General features: G+C 36.0%; 1 protein-coding gene across 2 annotated transcripts in view; it reads left to right on the forward strand.

Annotated features, from left to right (window-relative positions):
* RNPC3 (RNA binding region (RNP1, RRM) containing 3) overlaps window positions 1–14,854 on the forward strand; it is a gene marked incomplete at its 5' end in the record, with an annotated part of 16,364 nt that continues 1,510 nt past the window's right edge. For both annotated transcript variants that reach the window (XM_082313068.1, XM_082313067.1), the window contains 14 exons: window positions 1–240; window positions 1,406–1,453; window positions 2,597–2,715; window positions 3,911–3,991; window positions 4,754–4,865; window positions 5,363–5,431; window positions 6,932–7,080; window positions 8,042–8,167; window positions 9,071–9,207; window positions 10,066–10,227; window positions 10,403–10,497; window positions 10,577–10,635; window positions 11,174–11,306; window positions 12,247–12,319. In XM_082313068.1, the coding sequence (XP_082169194.1) occupies window positions 1–240; window positions 1,406–1,453; window positions 2,597–2,715; window positions 3,911–3,991; window positions 4,754–4,865; window positions 5,363–5,431; window positions 6,932–7,080; window positions 8,042–8,167; window positions 9,071–9,207; window positions 10,066–10,227; window positions 10,403–10,497; window positions 10,577–10,635; window positions 11,174–11,306; window positions 12,247–12,306 (1,590 nt within the window). In that variant the 3' untranslated portion in view covers window positions 12,307–12,319. The remainder of the gene's footprint in view (window positions 241–1,405; window positions 1,454–2,596; window positions 2,716–3,910; window positions 3,992–4,753; window positions 4,866–5,362; window positions 5,432–6,931; window positions 7,081–8,041; window positions 8,168–9,070; window positions 9,208–10,065; window positions 10,228–10,402; window positions 10,498–10,576; window positions 10,636–11,173; window positions 11,307–12,246; window positions 12,320–14,854) is intronic.

Consider the following 14,854-nt stretch of genomic DNA (forward strand, 5'->3'; position numbering starts at 1 on the left):
ATGGCGGCGCCGGGCTGTGAGGAGGCGCGGGCGGCCGGCGCTGGGCTGGGTGCCGGCCCGCCGCTGGGTGCCGGCCCGCCGCACCCCGGCGTCCCGCCGCACCCCGGCGTGGCCCGGCGGCGGGGCCGGACGCTGCTGGTGCGGCACCTGCCCGCCGAGCTGACGGCGGCGGAGAAGGAGGATCTGCTGAAGCACTTCGGAGCGGTGTCCGTGCGCGTCCTATCGGACCACGGGCGGCTGGTGAGGGCCGGGGCCGGGGCCTGGGGCTGCTCCGGCGGTGAGGGCGGGAGGAGAGCCCTGCCGCCGCCCTGGGCCGTCTGCCGCGCTGCAGGGAGGTGGTGAGCCTGTTTGCCGGGCCAGAGCTCTTCCTTCTCCCCGCTGGGCCCAGGCGGGGCGCGCCGGAGAGCGGCTGGCACCGGGGTGCCGTCTCCCCGCCGGCTGCGAGTCCCGTGCCCTGGGCCGCAGCTTTGGCCTCGCTTGCTGTTAGGAACAAGGCTGTGGAAAAGCAGTGCAGAAGGGTCTGTTGGTAGGTGTAGGGATGCAGTTTCACAGGTCTATCTCTTGAAATCGCTATTTTATTTTTTTCTTTCTCCAAATTATAAAAACGTAGTATCTGTCTGGTGATGAATGCTGTTTGGAAAGAGCCTTGCAGTCCTGCAGAACTGCAGATAAATGATGTCTGCATCTTGTGTCAGGGTCATGCTTTCTTTTATAGGAGATTAAAAATACTGACTTTGTTACAATGATTTTCCTGATAGGTGCTCTTAGAACAGTATTAATGATTTGGGTTTTTAATATGGAATCATGTGGTGGCAAGATGAAGTAATAAAGCTTGAACAGTAATGAAGATGAACAAATTTAAGATGAACTGTGTATTCTGTGAGGACTTAATCTAATTTGGAAAGCTTAAGGTTTTTTTTAAACTTATGAAGTAAGGGAAAATGTTAGTTAGAAACCATCCAAACTTTCAGAGCACAACAACAGTTACGACTTTTGTAGCAGGAAAAGTATTAATTTTAGGAGTTGCTTTGATGAAAATGTTCTGCTGAGAGGTGCTGAAATAAATTTCCTTTTCTGAAAAGAGGATTAAACTTCTTTATCAATACGTACTTTCTTGTAGTTTAGGATGGCTTTTGCTCACTAGAAAAAAATACTTTGTATTCCCAAACTGCTGAGTTCCTATCTTAATTTTTGACTGCAGGAGGTGCTTGTCTTAAATTCTTAAGAAAAATGATCTCTAGTCCTTCACCTTTGCCACACATGGGAGCTAGGTGGCTACTATCTGGAAGCTTTCAAATATGTAAACATGAACTTATGAATTACTTGTGGGTATATGTTTTTACATGCAATTTGTTATCTTTTTGATTTGAATTCAGTATGACAATTTTTTTTGTTTGTTTTCTAGAAACATACTGCTTTTGCTACGTTTCCCAGTGAAAATGCAGCTGTGAAGGTTTGTATTGAGTTTGTTGCTGAATATTTTAGCAAAGCACTTTTCTGAATTGCTAGTTGTGCTCTAAAATGTCTTACACATTATCTAGTACTCGGTGTCAGGAAAAAGGATTCTGAGTGATGTAATATTAGAGTTCTGTTTCAAGAGGTGCTTGAAGGATTTGATAAAAGGAACGCTTCTGTAGAGTCATAAGAAAGGTGGGTTGGAAGGGGCTTGTGGAATTAATCTGATCCAACCTGTCACTTAGAGCATGGCAAATTTACATGAGTTGAGACTGATCAGGGCCTTGTCTAGGATGTGTGTGCATTTATATATAAACTGTAAACCAAAAAGAATTTGTCTCCTGCATAATTGCATATTTGCCATAAAATTCAGACATAGTGATGTACGCAATTCAAGACTGCCTTGAATGCCCAACTTTGATAAGAAAAAGAAAACTACCATGTTAATGGGGGACATGGATGCCAAAAAGGTAACACTAATAATGCTTTCTAAATATGAATCTGGTAAAAAGCCTGTGTCCTGAATTTCTCTCTTATGCCCTGTTTTTTTTGGTGTTGCTTTTATTTTTTTTTAGGCCATGCTGTAAAGTACTAGTCAAAAAAGTTACAAAGACCATGTGAGGTGAACAGTGCTGAATTTAGGTTGCTTTGTGTCAATTGTTAGCAGCCTATCGGGATCTGGACTTATAGAATGCTGGAGCTTCCTAGTGTTACTGTTAAGAATCCCTATTTTAAAATTCCCAGCTATTAGTAGTGGACTTCAGCATATTTGTAGTTCATGAGCAAGAGGTTGGTTACTTGAAATCACAGAGATTTACTAGGCTATGTAATAAGTGTCATTGTTAAGGCTGCAGTCTTGCTGCTGTGTTCAGATGACCTAAGTCTCTGCAGTGGTTCTGGCTGTGCAACCTCGTCTTTTTCCTTCCTGCTAGCAGGAGAGAGGCTGCTAAAAGCAGGAATGTGAAGGCAGGGATGGTGCAGAACTACCAGTGTCTGTAGTGGCACAGACTTAGCTTAAAGCAGTTGGGACTGCATCTTATGGCTAGTGTACCAGCCAAAGAAAAAACAGTTATGCTTTGAAATAGTTCTGATGTTTTTTCCTTTTCCCTTTCTTTCTTTTCTCCATTATAATTATTTGAAGGCTTTGTCAAGACTGCATCAGCTGAAGCTTTTAGGTCACACCTTAGTTGTTGAATTTGCGAAGGAGCAAGATAGTGTGCAGGTACTTAGCCAGCCTTCTGTCTCAGAGAAGTGTAAAAGGTATGTGCATAATAATTTAGTTTCTGTGTTTGTGGTCAAGGAAAGGAAATTCCGTATTCATGATCCTTTCGTAGTACTGTTAAGTCAAAGGATAAATCATAATCATTTAGAAGTGTTAACAGGCAAGTTCAGATCTATAGATAAGTGACTGCATTCCTCCCATTAGTATTGTTTCATTCAGTATCACCATGAAATAATTCCCATCCTTATTCCTATAGTTATTAATATCTTTAATCAGCAGATGGTCCTGTTTGTTCTCATTTACAGAGCAAGACTCCAGTCTGCGTAAGCTGACCTCTGTGTTGCACAGGTTCCCTGTGTTTAAAAAAAAGACTCTTCTACTTGTCTTTTGTGTCAGGATTATAATTTTCTTTTGCTGTTAAACAGTGCATGCAATGCTTTCCTGATGTTTCTTTCTAATCTAATCAAGAGTCAGGCAGAATTGACACCTGCTAGCACAATTGTATAAGACTATACTATTATAGCTACTGGCTTCTAAGCTGGAGCTGATTTGCATGTATCTAGCTTGAAGCATGAGCACAACAAACATAAAACTGTCCAAGTCTCTCTTCAAATAGTTAAAGAATATGTAATATTTAAAAATAAATATAAATAATAATAAAAAAAAAAAATCAATGAATCCTAATGCTAGTGTGACCAAGAACTGTGATAGTTTGGGTTTCAATTGTCTGTCAGGTGCTTAATTAAAAAAATAAGTTGCATATTTAGGCTTTCAAGTTTACCTGTATATTATGTAACTAAGTGATAGAAGCTATGTGATAGCGCTTAATTAAAATCAACTAGAGAGGTTTTAAGTTATTTATTCCACTCTCTGGGTATGAACAAGTTAATAATTTAATACCTTTGCTTTTATACAGTCTCTGAACAGAGAGTAACATGAAATAATTTTAGTTCTTTTCCTGTAAGTAGATTTAAGTCAGAAGTGTTTGAGTATGGGAGGACCTACTTAAAACTGCATAAATATTTATTTTAGAAGTCTGGCTACTATAATTATCCACATGTATTAATTCCTAAGAATTAATAATGGCTGTAGTAATACCATTGATGAAAGATGTTAAAAATACTATACTAATCTATTGCTTATATTTTTAATAGATGAATTAAGCATATTTCATACATTATGTAAGACACGTAAATTTTGCCCTGTTTTAATTAATGCTAAATTAATGTTCAGTTCAGAAGAACCAGTGAAAGAAGAAGAGAAGAAAGAACCAAGTTGTGTTAAAATAGAGAATGGAATTGCACCCAACCATGGGTTAGTGGAGTTTTTTTTTTAACTATTTTATTCTGTTAAAGTTTATTTTGAAATAAGTGTTACACACTATTGAACAAGAGAGACTGCAGTATGCTGCATTCTCTCTTGTTTTGTTTCACAGTATGCTACTGTTCTACATGCATAGCTGTAGGAATTGTCATAAAGATGAAATTTTAGTTCTTCAAGTTTAGAACTCACAGTTGAGTAGTGACTGGTGCTTTGAGCCGTGAAGTTGTGGATCGCATAATAGCCTTCTAGCACTATGCATTGCTTTCTCAGGAAGAGTTTGAGGACTGGGTAGGTTGTCTCAGTGTTAACAGCAGAATACTGTTGACTTTTGTTTGTCCAGAGGTTTCTTGTTCTTTTATTCCCCCATGTGCATTTTTGCATACATGAAGAATAACTTTCTTTTGGGGCTAACAGATCTGGCACTTTGAGCATTGAGTTTATGATGTTTGTACAGCATGCTATGCTGTGCTTTTGGTTTTGGACAAGTTGATTGTTTCTGTGTACTTTAGGCTTTCTGCATGTGTTGGTACTTTCATTGTGCCCAAGCCCAGTAAGTCTGCCATGCATTAGGGGACTGCTCCCTGGTGTTAAAGACATAATGTAAGTGGCCCAAAACTGTTCTAGGGGAAATAATAATATTTCAGTAATACTTCAGATGTAATGAATAGTTAAACTTCTAGTAATCATTAATTGTTATCAGTCATTATGTGGCAGTGGTGCTAAGATGTCTTGTTTTTAATCTTTTTTCCTCAGCCTCACCTTTCCCATCAATTCTTGCCTAAAATATTTGTATCCACCACCTTCAAGTACAATTCTAGCAAATATAGCAAATGCCTTGGCAAGTGTGCCCAAATTTTATGTCCAGGTAAGTAAAAAATGGCAAAAAATGAAATTATAAAAATAAAAACGTCTCCTTTTTCATCTTTTAATGATCCACAGAAATAATTTTGTCATAGTAAATATTAAATTAGTTTTCCTGTGATAGTGTTAACCAATGTTAATTTTTTACGATGTTGAGATAATAAGATTTCATTGACCAGAAGTAACTTACTTCATATCCACTTAAGTCTTCAGTGTCAATGATCTTCCTAATTAGATGTGACTTGAGTACTTGGAATTTCATTGTGAGAAGATGTTTTACTTTTTTTGATTAGCCTTTTTAGGGTGTTGCTCATATTTACTGTTAGTGTTGGATCTCAAGTGCAGGCTTTCACATTGTTTAATAGCCAATGTAGTTGTGTCTTCATTAAAACTATGCTGATTGACACCTGCCAGAAGTTATCGGCTATGATACCTAGCAAGGAACTATTTTTATTGATTGATTTATTTAAAGGAAATCTTACTTATCTTGAATCATTTCAGGTACTTCATCTTATGAATAAGATGAATCTTCCTCCACCTTTTGGACCAATTACTGCTCGCCCTCCCATGGTAACTTTTTTAATACGTGTTTTAAGTACTGTAAAACAGATTCACAATTTAAAATGTTAGCAACATCGTAGGAGATATAAGTTCAAACTTCTAAAAGTTGGAGAAATCTCTAGAGGATAGCAAATACTGCTCCATTTCATTGGGCAAGATGTGCATGTTAGTCTTCTAAAGAAATCTTTATAACTGTACTTAGAACAAAGATATATGTGTGTAACAGTAGCACTGGAATATTTAAAACTGAGTATTATAAAAAAGGGACGTTATAGCATCATGTTACACATACAGGAAATAAAGGATACCATTAGCCCGTTGCCTTACAAAGATGTGTTAAGTTCTTTGATCTGTGTGTTTCTTTGGAGTTCTGATTAGATTCAAATTGTTAATGAGATTATGCAGCACTTCTGGATTTAACTTGCTCTGTCTCCAGGATATTTTTGGAAAGAGGCAAGATGGAGGGAAACTGGCAGAGGCTTAAGGGGAGCTGTTTCTGAAGGGAAATAGAAATACCAGCTCTGTGGTCTGAGTTCTGTGTTGCTGTGGTAGAGTAGTTTGACTGCCAGTGGAAGATAGAGCAAGTGAGGATTTGCATTAATAATGATAGCTGCAGTATTTGGATATAGTGAAGTTGTGCTCCACTACACTTTCTGTATGCCCTAACAGAACACCTGCTTCTAATAACAGGGGAGCTAGCTGGTAAAGAAAACTATGAAATAAATCTATCAAATAAATGAATGCACACTGATTTTCTGGGAATAATTTTATTTGTTGCCTGGCATTGGGCCAGATTAAGCACTGTGAATTTAATGGTCATGCAAAAAAGAGTAGTAAGGTAAGAAGCTAGTCCTCAAAATTCCTAGAGCAGTTTCTAAAGGGCACAGAGTATTCTTGATGCCAGAAGACATCAGTGCCTTGTGGAACTGATGGTACATAAAAGTAGCTGTTAAGTGTAGTAAGATTGTTGAAAGTGGGGCTAGAGATGATTTTGTACATAGGGAGTTCCTTATATGTGTTTTTTTTGCAGTCTCAATGAAAAAACTGAGTCCTTTCATGAAATCCTCACTCCTTACAGAAATAGAAATGCAACTTTGATAGGTGGTGGAAGGTTCAGTGTAGAAATTGAGATGGCTTGGGAGCTTAGGCCTCCTCCCACATATTTTGACCATATTCTTCTCTGGCAAAGTCCTTAAAGCTGAGTGCAAAGTAAAAATCCAGGGCTATGGCTGCTATTTTTTTTTTTTTTTCCAACTCCTCAAATTAAAAGAATGAAAGCATTTACTATTACGCTTCAGAAAGCACCAATTTTTTTTTTCTTGTGGAAAGTTTTCATTAGTAATGTAATTTAGCAAATTAGCATCTAGAATCCCTATAAACATACTTTAAAAAATGCTTCTTGTCATCTTCTAATTTATTGATTGTTTTTGTTATGTAAAGGAAAAGAAGATATGCAATTTTTTTTCTTAAAGTGTTACTTTTTTTTTTTAACTTTTTCCCCATAATTAGTATGAAGAATATTTACCAGTGCCTGTGCCACCTCCCCCAATCCCACCTCTGCCTCCTGAAGAGCCTCCTTTGCCTGAAGAGGAAGAAGAACAAGTATCTAGTGGAGATGAATCAGAATATGAAAGTGATAATGAGGAGGAAAAGGAGAGGTATGCATTTTACAGTCATTTGCAAGCTTTGGGGCTCTTTTAAAGTGGTGTCTTTACTTTTCTAGCTTCTAGTTCAGCAAATGGTGGAATCTGTTAACGTTTGCAGTATATAGATAATCTTCCCAGATGCTAAGGAAGCTCCAGAGTGACAAACACAGAAAGACAGTGCTGTTTTGAATCACAGTAAGAGAAGGAAAATGGCCAAATGGTATGCAAATTATCATTTGTTCCCATGTCCAAAAAACAAAAACCCAACAAAACAAAAACTCAGAATGAAGAGAGAGTGCAGATATAAGGAAGCAATAATTAGTTTGTTTTCTTCATTTTTCCCCATCTTTACTGAGTAAACTACTCAGCCTGAATCATGTGCACTCTGACTTCCAAAATGTTCTTTGTACCTGTGTGTATTGCTAGCAGTAATAATAATGGGAGGTTGTGTGTGCTGAGGATTTTCTTGCAGTTTTGGGACTGAATTACATCATAGCTGTTTTTTTAGATCTTTAATAGTAAATGAAGAAGCAATTTTCTTTATTTGCTATTTAAGCTGAAAAGTAAATCAGAAAGTCCCTATGCTATATTCAGAAAAATATATGCATTTGAAAAAAGGCAGTCCTGTTGAGTGGAAATAGTATTATTAAAAAAAAAAAAAAAAAAAAAAGGTTTAGCTTGGGGCTTCTTAGCATTTCTACAGCTTCAGTGTCCTAATTAGGTGCATGCTTGGGGAGGGAAGGGGCGCCATTGAACTCATTATGATTTTGGTGGGTCACTTAAGTGCTCTGTGTATATCGATTTGCTATGTGTTATAGTTTATTAATGTAGTTTTGGTCTTAAGGTAGCTAGGTTTATAACCATATTCTGTAAAGTTCTATTTCAAGGGCTTTAAGGAAGGGGTTTTCAAAATGAGTATTTTCAAATAAACTGTAAACCATTTTGCTTCTCTTTTAAATTTTGTTTAAAATAGAATGACCAAGTTGATGGAATTAGCAACCCTTCAGCCTAAAAGACCAATAAACACAAAGAGGCGTGGTGTTAGAAAAAAGCAAAGAATTAAAGACTTATTGAATGTTCCCGTGTGTACTCCTCACAGGTTTGTATTATTTCTGTGGTTTTTGTACTTTTTCAGAAGATTATTCCTTTTACTAAATGATGTTCTCTCTCTGTTTGCTTTAGTGTTGCTGTTTTAAAAACAAGCATTCTTCACTGATAGGTAAATTTGGTAGTGGAGTTGGTCTTCCCTTATCCTCATGCTTGGTTTTATTACTCTAAAGGTCCAAATTTTCATGTAATTTGAACTCAAGTCTGCTCAATAACCTTAATCTGTAAAGTGTGCCTGGTTCAAGCTCTGTGTTTCTCTTGCTAGCAAACTAATAAAAATCACTTTTTCATGAAAAAGAAAAACTATTTCATATCACAGCCCTGACAGAAGCCATCTGGATTTATTGTTTGGGATACTTCTTAAAATAAAATTTTAAAATAAAAAAAAAGAAGGATGATACTGGAAGAATAAAAACTGATTTGGTTTGAAATAAGTTTGGTTTTTGAAATTGCACTGCTATGGCACAGTAGACACCAATGTAGTATTTCTATGTAGTGATGACCAATTGTGAATGCATTTTTACTAATAGCCTTCCTTCTCCTCCAAATGATTTGCTATATTTTTTGAAAATGTGGTGTATTTTATACACTATGTGAGAGTGGCAGCAAGGCCAGTTATTTTTTGTATTTTAAGTTACTGATGAAGTTTTTCATAAGTGCCTGTCTATACTGTAATGCAGTATGTAATTCTTGGTTTTGCTCTCACTACCAGCCATGCCTACTGTATTTGCAGTGTTTTAATCAACTTGAACTGTATTGGGTGAAATTTATGAAATGGAGAACTCATGTACTTGTGGTAAAAAGCAGCATAAAATCTATCTGGAAGAAATCTTGTATTTGACTATGCACTCATCAGTGTCTGAATCTTTAATTAACATGTTGTTGTTTTAAACAGTAATTTGCACCCTGCACTGTCACCTTCAGATGTCTTTGAGCAGCCACAGCATGTAGGTCATAAAAAAATTGAGTTCCATATTACTACTGACATCCCAGCTGTTCTTCAGATAAACTCAGAAAAAGAAGAAAAAAATGGTAAGAGAGTCGTACTTCAAATGTATTTAATATTAAATTTGTGTGGTTTCAATGTGTAGAAGGCTGCTGAAATTTAGGCCAGGGAATTCTTTTCTTCTTTTGTATTGGAGCTTTCATAAATAGTATACATCAGGGATTGTTTAAGAACACCAACTTGTGTCTTGTCTGCATTTGCTGTTTTTCCCATGTTAAAGCACACAACTGTGCTTTGGTACGGTAAAGGATCTAGAGGAATCTAAAGGTCTCTTTCTCTCCTATGTGATCTGTGTATTTACAGTGAATTGCACTGTCTTTTAAATGTTAAGGTGTTTTTGGCAAATATTTTACAAATGCATTCTCGATATTATATAGTGCAATTGAATATATCAGGCTAATTTCAGATTTTCCTTTTCCAGCTCTTAGAGAGCAACATGCAAGTGATTGCCAACTCCTTCTCTGTGATGCACTGATTATCTGCTATAAAAATGCTGGGCGATAATAGCAATGAGGTGTGATGGTTTCTTAGAGGGTTATGGTCAGTCTGTGTTTCTTGGTACTTTACAGTAATGTACAGTTTCTTTGAATGAAAATTAGGTAAACCGTTGAAATGGATCCAGGCTTGAGCAGCAAGGCTAGTTTTACCTTAACTGGCATGTGCTGTCGCTTTTATTTGTAGTACAGTTGATTTTATATGACCATATATAGCAGGTGTGTTTGTCAACCCAGGGATTAAGACACATTTCTTTAAGGATGAGTTCAAATTGCTTTACAAAGTCTACTATATTAAAATGTTACTGGAAGGAGTATACTTTTTTGCTTGCTGTTGATCCTCTTGTGAATAAACATACAAACTACTTCTATAATGTGTTGAAATTTCAGACCTTTATTCAACAACAGAAGAAATCAATAATACAGGCTTTGGAAGGATTTTCCCAGCTCCTAGCTCAAATGATAAAATGGAAACTGAAGAGGAGGATGATGAAATACCATCAGAATTCATTTCTAGAAGGGATCTAGAAAAAAACAGACTTTCTAGAGAAGGTATAACTGTGAGAATAAATTATCTAATAATAGCTATTTGATTTGTTGCAACAGATAGTTTAAATAAGTATTTCCTTTATTAATTGATCATATATTACATTTATTTATTTATTTTATACTGAGCAAAAATACAAAGTAAGTAAATGAGCTAAAACATTGTTTTTTTGTCTTCAAGAAATGGAAAAATATTCTGTTTTCAAAAACTATGAGCCAGGTGATCCAAATTGCAGGATATATGTGAAGAATTTAGCTAAACAAGTTCAAGAAAAGGTAGGTAAACAAGCAAATTAAATATTTATCAGAAGAGCTTTTTATCAGCTTTCCTCTTATACCTACCCTTTAATTTCAGGATCTCAAGTTCATTTTTGGAAGATATGTTGACTTCCAGTCAGAAGTGGAACGAAATATGTAAGTTACTTTGGTACTTGGTTAAAATTAAGCCTTTTTATGTTAACTTCAATAATACTGGTGAAAATTGTGATTTAAAAACTAGTCATCTTTACTTTTTTTCTTTATGCTTCTGCATAAAGAAAAAATGCGTTGCATCTGAAAATCTTCATTTATCACAAGTACAGAAATAGTATTATTTTTTGAACAGTGTCTGAAGACCCTACTATTTTGCCCATATTTTTTCATTACCAAATTTACTGTTTATTGGCTGAGCGACACAGAATGAACAGTGTAGATGATTGTGTTTATCTGATTATTTTGCATATGTCATATTTACTACAGTTGCACATCCATTTGCTATCCTGCAGTCTAAGGTCACTTTTTACTAAATGGTTCCCCCAGGCAAAATGGTCTCCAGTGACATAATTCCTGCTTGTAGGCTCTGCTCCCATTTCTGCTAGTTTTCCAACTCAAAGCATGATAATTATATTTCTACTGTGAAATATGAAAGTGTGGTTAAATATGAGTAGTTCCCAATTCTCATTTTTGCCTCTAGGTTTGATATACGTTTGATGAAAGAAGGCCGTATGAAGGGACAGGCTTTCATTGGACTTCCTAATGAAAAAGCAGCTGCTAAAGCTTTAAAAGAAGCAAATGGATATGTCTTATTTGAAAAACCCATGGTGGTTGTATCTTTTTCTTCAAACATTTACATTATATTCTTTGTAATCCGTCTGTCAATCTCTAGTTTTGCTGTCATAGTTTTCTACTTACTAGAAATTTGTGGAAAGAGGAAGTACCTTAAGAAGACCAGGCAGCATAGCATAGTGCACTATTGTTAATTTTATGATAACTGAAAAATATATTGAGGCACCTCTTCTGAAATAGGAAAGTTAAATGTGCTTCATTTAAGACAATAAAATTGTCTTCTCTGGTCTTAGCTCTTTGATCCTGTAAACCCAATACAAAAGGTAATTTAGCTTGTATGCCCATTGTATTTAAATTAAGTAGGCTTTTTGACTTGGTTAAGCCTGCGTTTACAGAATTAAGAACCTAAAGAAATGTTCCTGTCAGGGTCAGTGGTCTCTATTGAGACTGCTTCTCCAGCTGGATCTGTCAGTTACTTTTTGGGCCTGTGTTGGGATTTCTACACTTTTTGATTGCATTGCCCTGTTTTTTGTCTGTAAGTCCTTTCTTATTTTTCACTTAAATATTTCATAGTTTATTTCCTTTTCTTTGTACTCCTGTTCACTGCAACCTCTGTTCCTTTTAGCTTTTTTCCTCCCAAATAGTTACTGAGACATCAAAGTTATGGAATTAACATGCTGGGATGGAGGATTGTAAATATCAAGCATTTATCCTGCTGTAGTTACTCTGTTTGCACCTAACCCTTTCCTGGTTAGTCGTATCTTGGACAGGCTCTCTTAAAATTTTTTGTACTGCACATCAGTGAGGTCCTAATCTTTGACTAGTAGACGCTATTCTTATAATATTTAATACTGCAGTAGAATTGATTCACGGATAAAGGCCACTTTTTAAACTATCTTTTGCTGAAATAATGCTTCTTTTTTTGCTTCTGGATTGGCTTCTATTTATCATTGACACTTGTAGTCCTTAACAGAATCTCAGCAATTTGCTCGTTCAGCTAGACCAAAACAGGATGCCAATGAAGGGAAAAGAAAAAAGTAGAACACTGCACAAGGTATGGATTCTCTGCCCGGAAGTAAAACTAAATAGGCTGGGGTTTTTTGTTCATTTGTTTTGTTGGGTTTTTTTGTTTGTTTTTATTTATTATCTTTTTAATGGCTTCTTTAGGAATAGTGATGGTGGAGGGGAAATGTTCCATACAATTTTCTTTTCTTAAATGTGGACTTAGATCAGAAAACCAGAATGCAAGGTATATCGTTGTTGCAAGTTTAAAATGTTGCCTCTTCCTCTGTTTAGAAACTCAGAGACTGTCTTTTCCTTAATCCTAATATCCTAGGGTAGTTGTCAGTTTCTCTAATCCTTAATCTGGGGAGCTAAGAAGAATAAGTCTGTGGAATCGGACCACTTACCTTTTAGTAACCTTCTGGGGTTTTGGCTTTGAAAAGAGTTGCCTCTTTTCTCCTTCCCTTTCCTCTCCACCACTGTAAAGTGATCCTGAAGAACCGTTTCCAGCAATAAACTCACTTCTGCTAGCTCTGTAAAGGACCTTTGGCTTTGCTAACTTTGGAAAATGAGATCTTAGTGCTGTTGCAGCATCCTTTAAACCTGTCTGATTTAGGAAAGGATATTGTGTCAGAAAGTGCTACTTAATGTTGCGTTGATCAAGTCACCCTTTGTTGTGGAATGCATAGGTCCTGGTTTTTGGCATTATTGTCTAAACTTGATGGGAAGGTAACTTTTAGCAGAAAGTAATCACCATTTAACTTTATTTCCTATCATATAGCCTTGCTTTGCTACTGCTTACTCTAAGTATTTGCTTTACATGAGAGTAACTCAAGCAAAATCAGCTCTAATTTAACTGTGAGGGCTTTCATGGCCTAAAAACATTTGAGTAGTGAACTGTCTCAAATTAGCATGTGAAGTAACTGGTGCAAGAATTAGAAGCACTTGTTTTTCAATCTACACCCTCTGATAGATTGGCTAGCTCAAATTTAAAGGGCATTTAAGTTAATTACAGAATACAGTTGCGCATCGCTCTGGTTATGCCTCCACCTAAGACCAAATGAACTCAAAGCTTAGGCTGAATGCTTCCAAAAATTCTGCTTAATCCATGATGTGTTTTTAATCTGGATGTTTTGATCATTCTTACTTCGGAAAAACCCGTGAAGCTTGAAATAAAGGATGTGAACAGCAGTTTTTGATTTTTAAAAATTGGTAGGAGGCCCCGCAGTATGGCTATTGTGAGGGTAGTATTTCTATTTATAACAGTTACTTCAATTGTAGGTTTCTTCTGTCAGTTGTCTAAGGATTTTTTCATCAGATTATATTTGAGCTTGTTTCCCTCATTTCTGAGAAGCTATTTGGTCTTACCAGTTCCTATTTTGAGTTATTGATTTGTGATTTGCAAAATCTGTATTTTATTTTATCAAATTAAAGATCACTTGTACAGACCTTCTTCTGTATTGGTCATTGAAAAGAGACAAATGAGCCTTGGCTAAAGTATTCTATGAGGAACAAGGGTTTATGGGAATGTTTCAATCTTGTTTCTTACTCTGTCCTTGTTAGGAAAAAAAAAACAAAAAAAAACAAAAAAAAAACAAAAAACACACAACTAACTTGTACTTGTATTATTTTATCCAGTGTCTAATAAGAAGAAAATTACTAAGGTTTCTTTAAATGCAAAAAAGAAACCTGAAGTATTTTAGCTATTGGAAAGCCTTATAAATGAAGTCTGAACACTTTTATTCTTTTAGGAATTCCATGTCTTTCCAACTAATTTTGTACATTAAATCTAATTCTGACTTCACTAAACATGCTAAATAATACTTGAATTATATAAAGAAAATAACGAGGTGCTTATTTGGTTGTTAATCATGTTGATGGTTTACCCAGAAGCTTTTTTTAGAGTGAGCAAACACGTACTTATGCAAGACTTATTTGTGCACCTGAAAGTCTCACATGAGTTACCTTGGTGTCATTGGTTTAATGTATCATGGGGAGAACTTCTTCCTTACCTTGACCATTTATATGTAAGGGTCACAGAATGTGACTAATACAGATTTCTAGGGATCCATGAGGTTTAATTAAAAATATTTATTTCACTTCCCAACTAATGATGAAACTGAACCCTATTTCTGCATGACTATGTTTTCCTGTTGCTGCTGGAATATTGATGGATGCTGATTTATGATGCAAAATTCCACGATAGAAATCTGAGTCTGTAAGGAAGAACAGTGTCAGAATCTCATTTGAAACATAAATATGCATATAAACAAGTTTATGCAAACATTTGAGGGACTTCAAATTTGATCTGTATCCTGTGTCTCAATGTTGTTTTGTTTGTTTGTTTTTTAAACAACTAAATTGACATAAGTTAAACTCTTGATTATTTTTAAACAGGAAGAAGCTATGTTAAATTCATCAATGTTATTGCAAATATTTTCATTGTTTTTTAGTATTTTCTCTACAAAGGTTTTATCCTTTGTAGAGAAAATAATACATATGGTTTATAAAAATACTATGCAATTCCTTGCTGGCTGAAATGTCTTTTTCTTGATGGACTGGCAAAAATTTCAGTTAGTATTTGGGG

This window comes from Platalea leucorodia (genome assembly GCF_965183815.1).
Source record: "Platalea leucorodia genome assembly, chromosome: 5".
NCBI lineage: Eukaryota > Metazoa > Chordata > Aves > Pelecaniformes > Threskiornithidae > Platalea > Platalea leucorodia.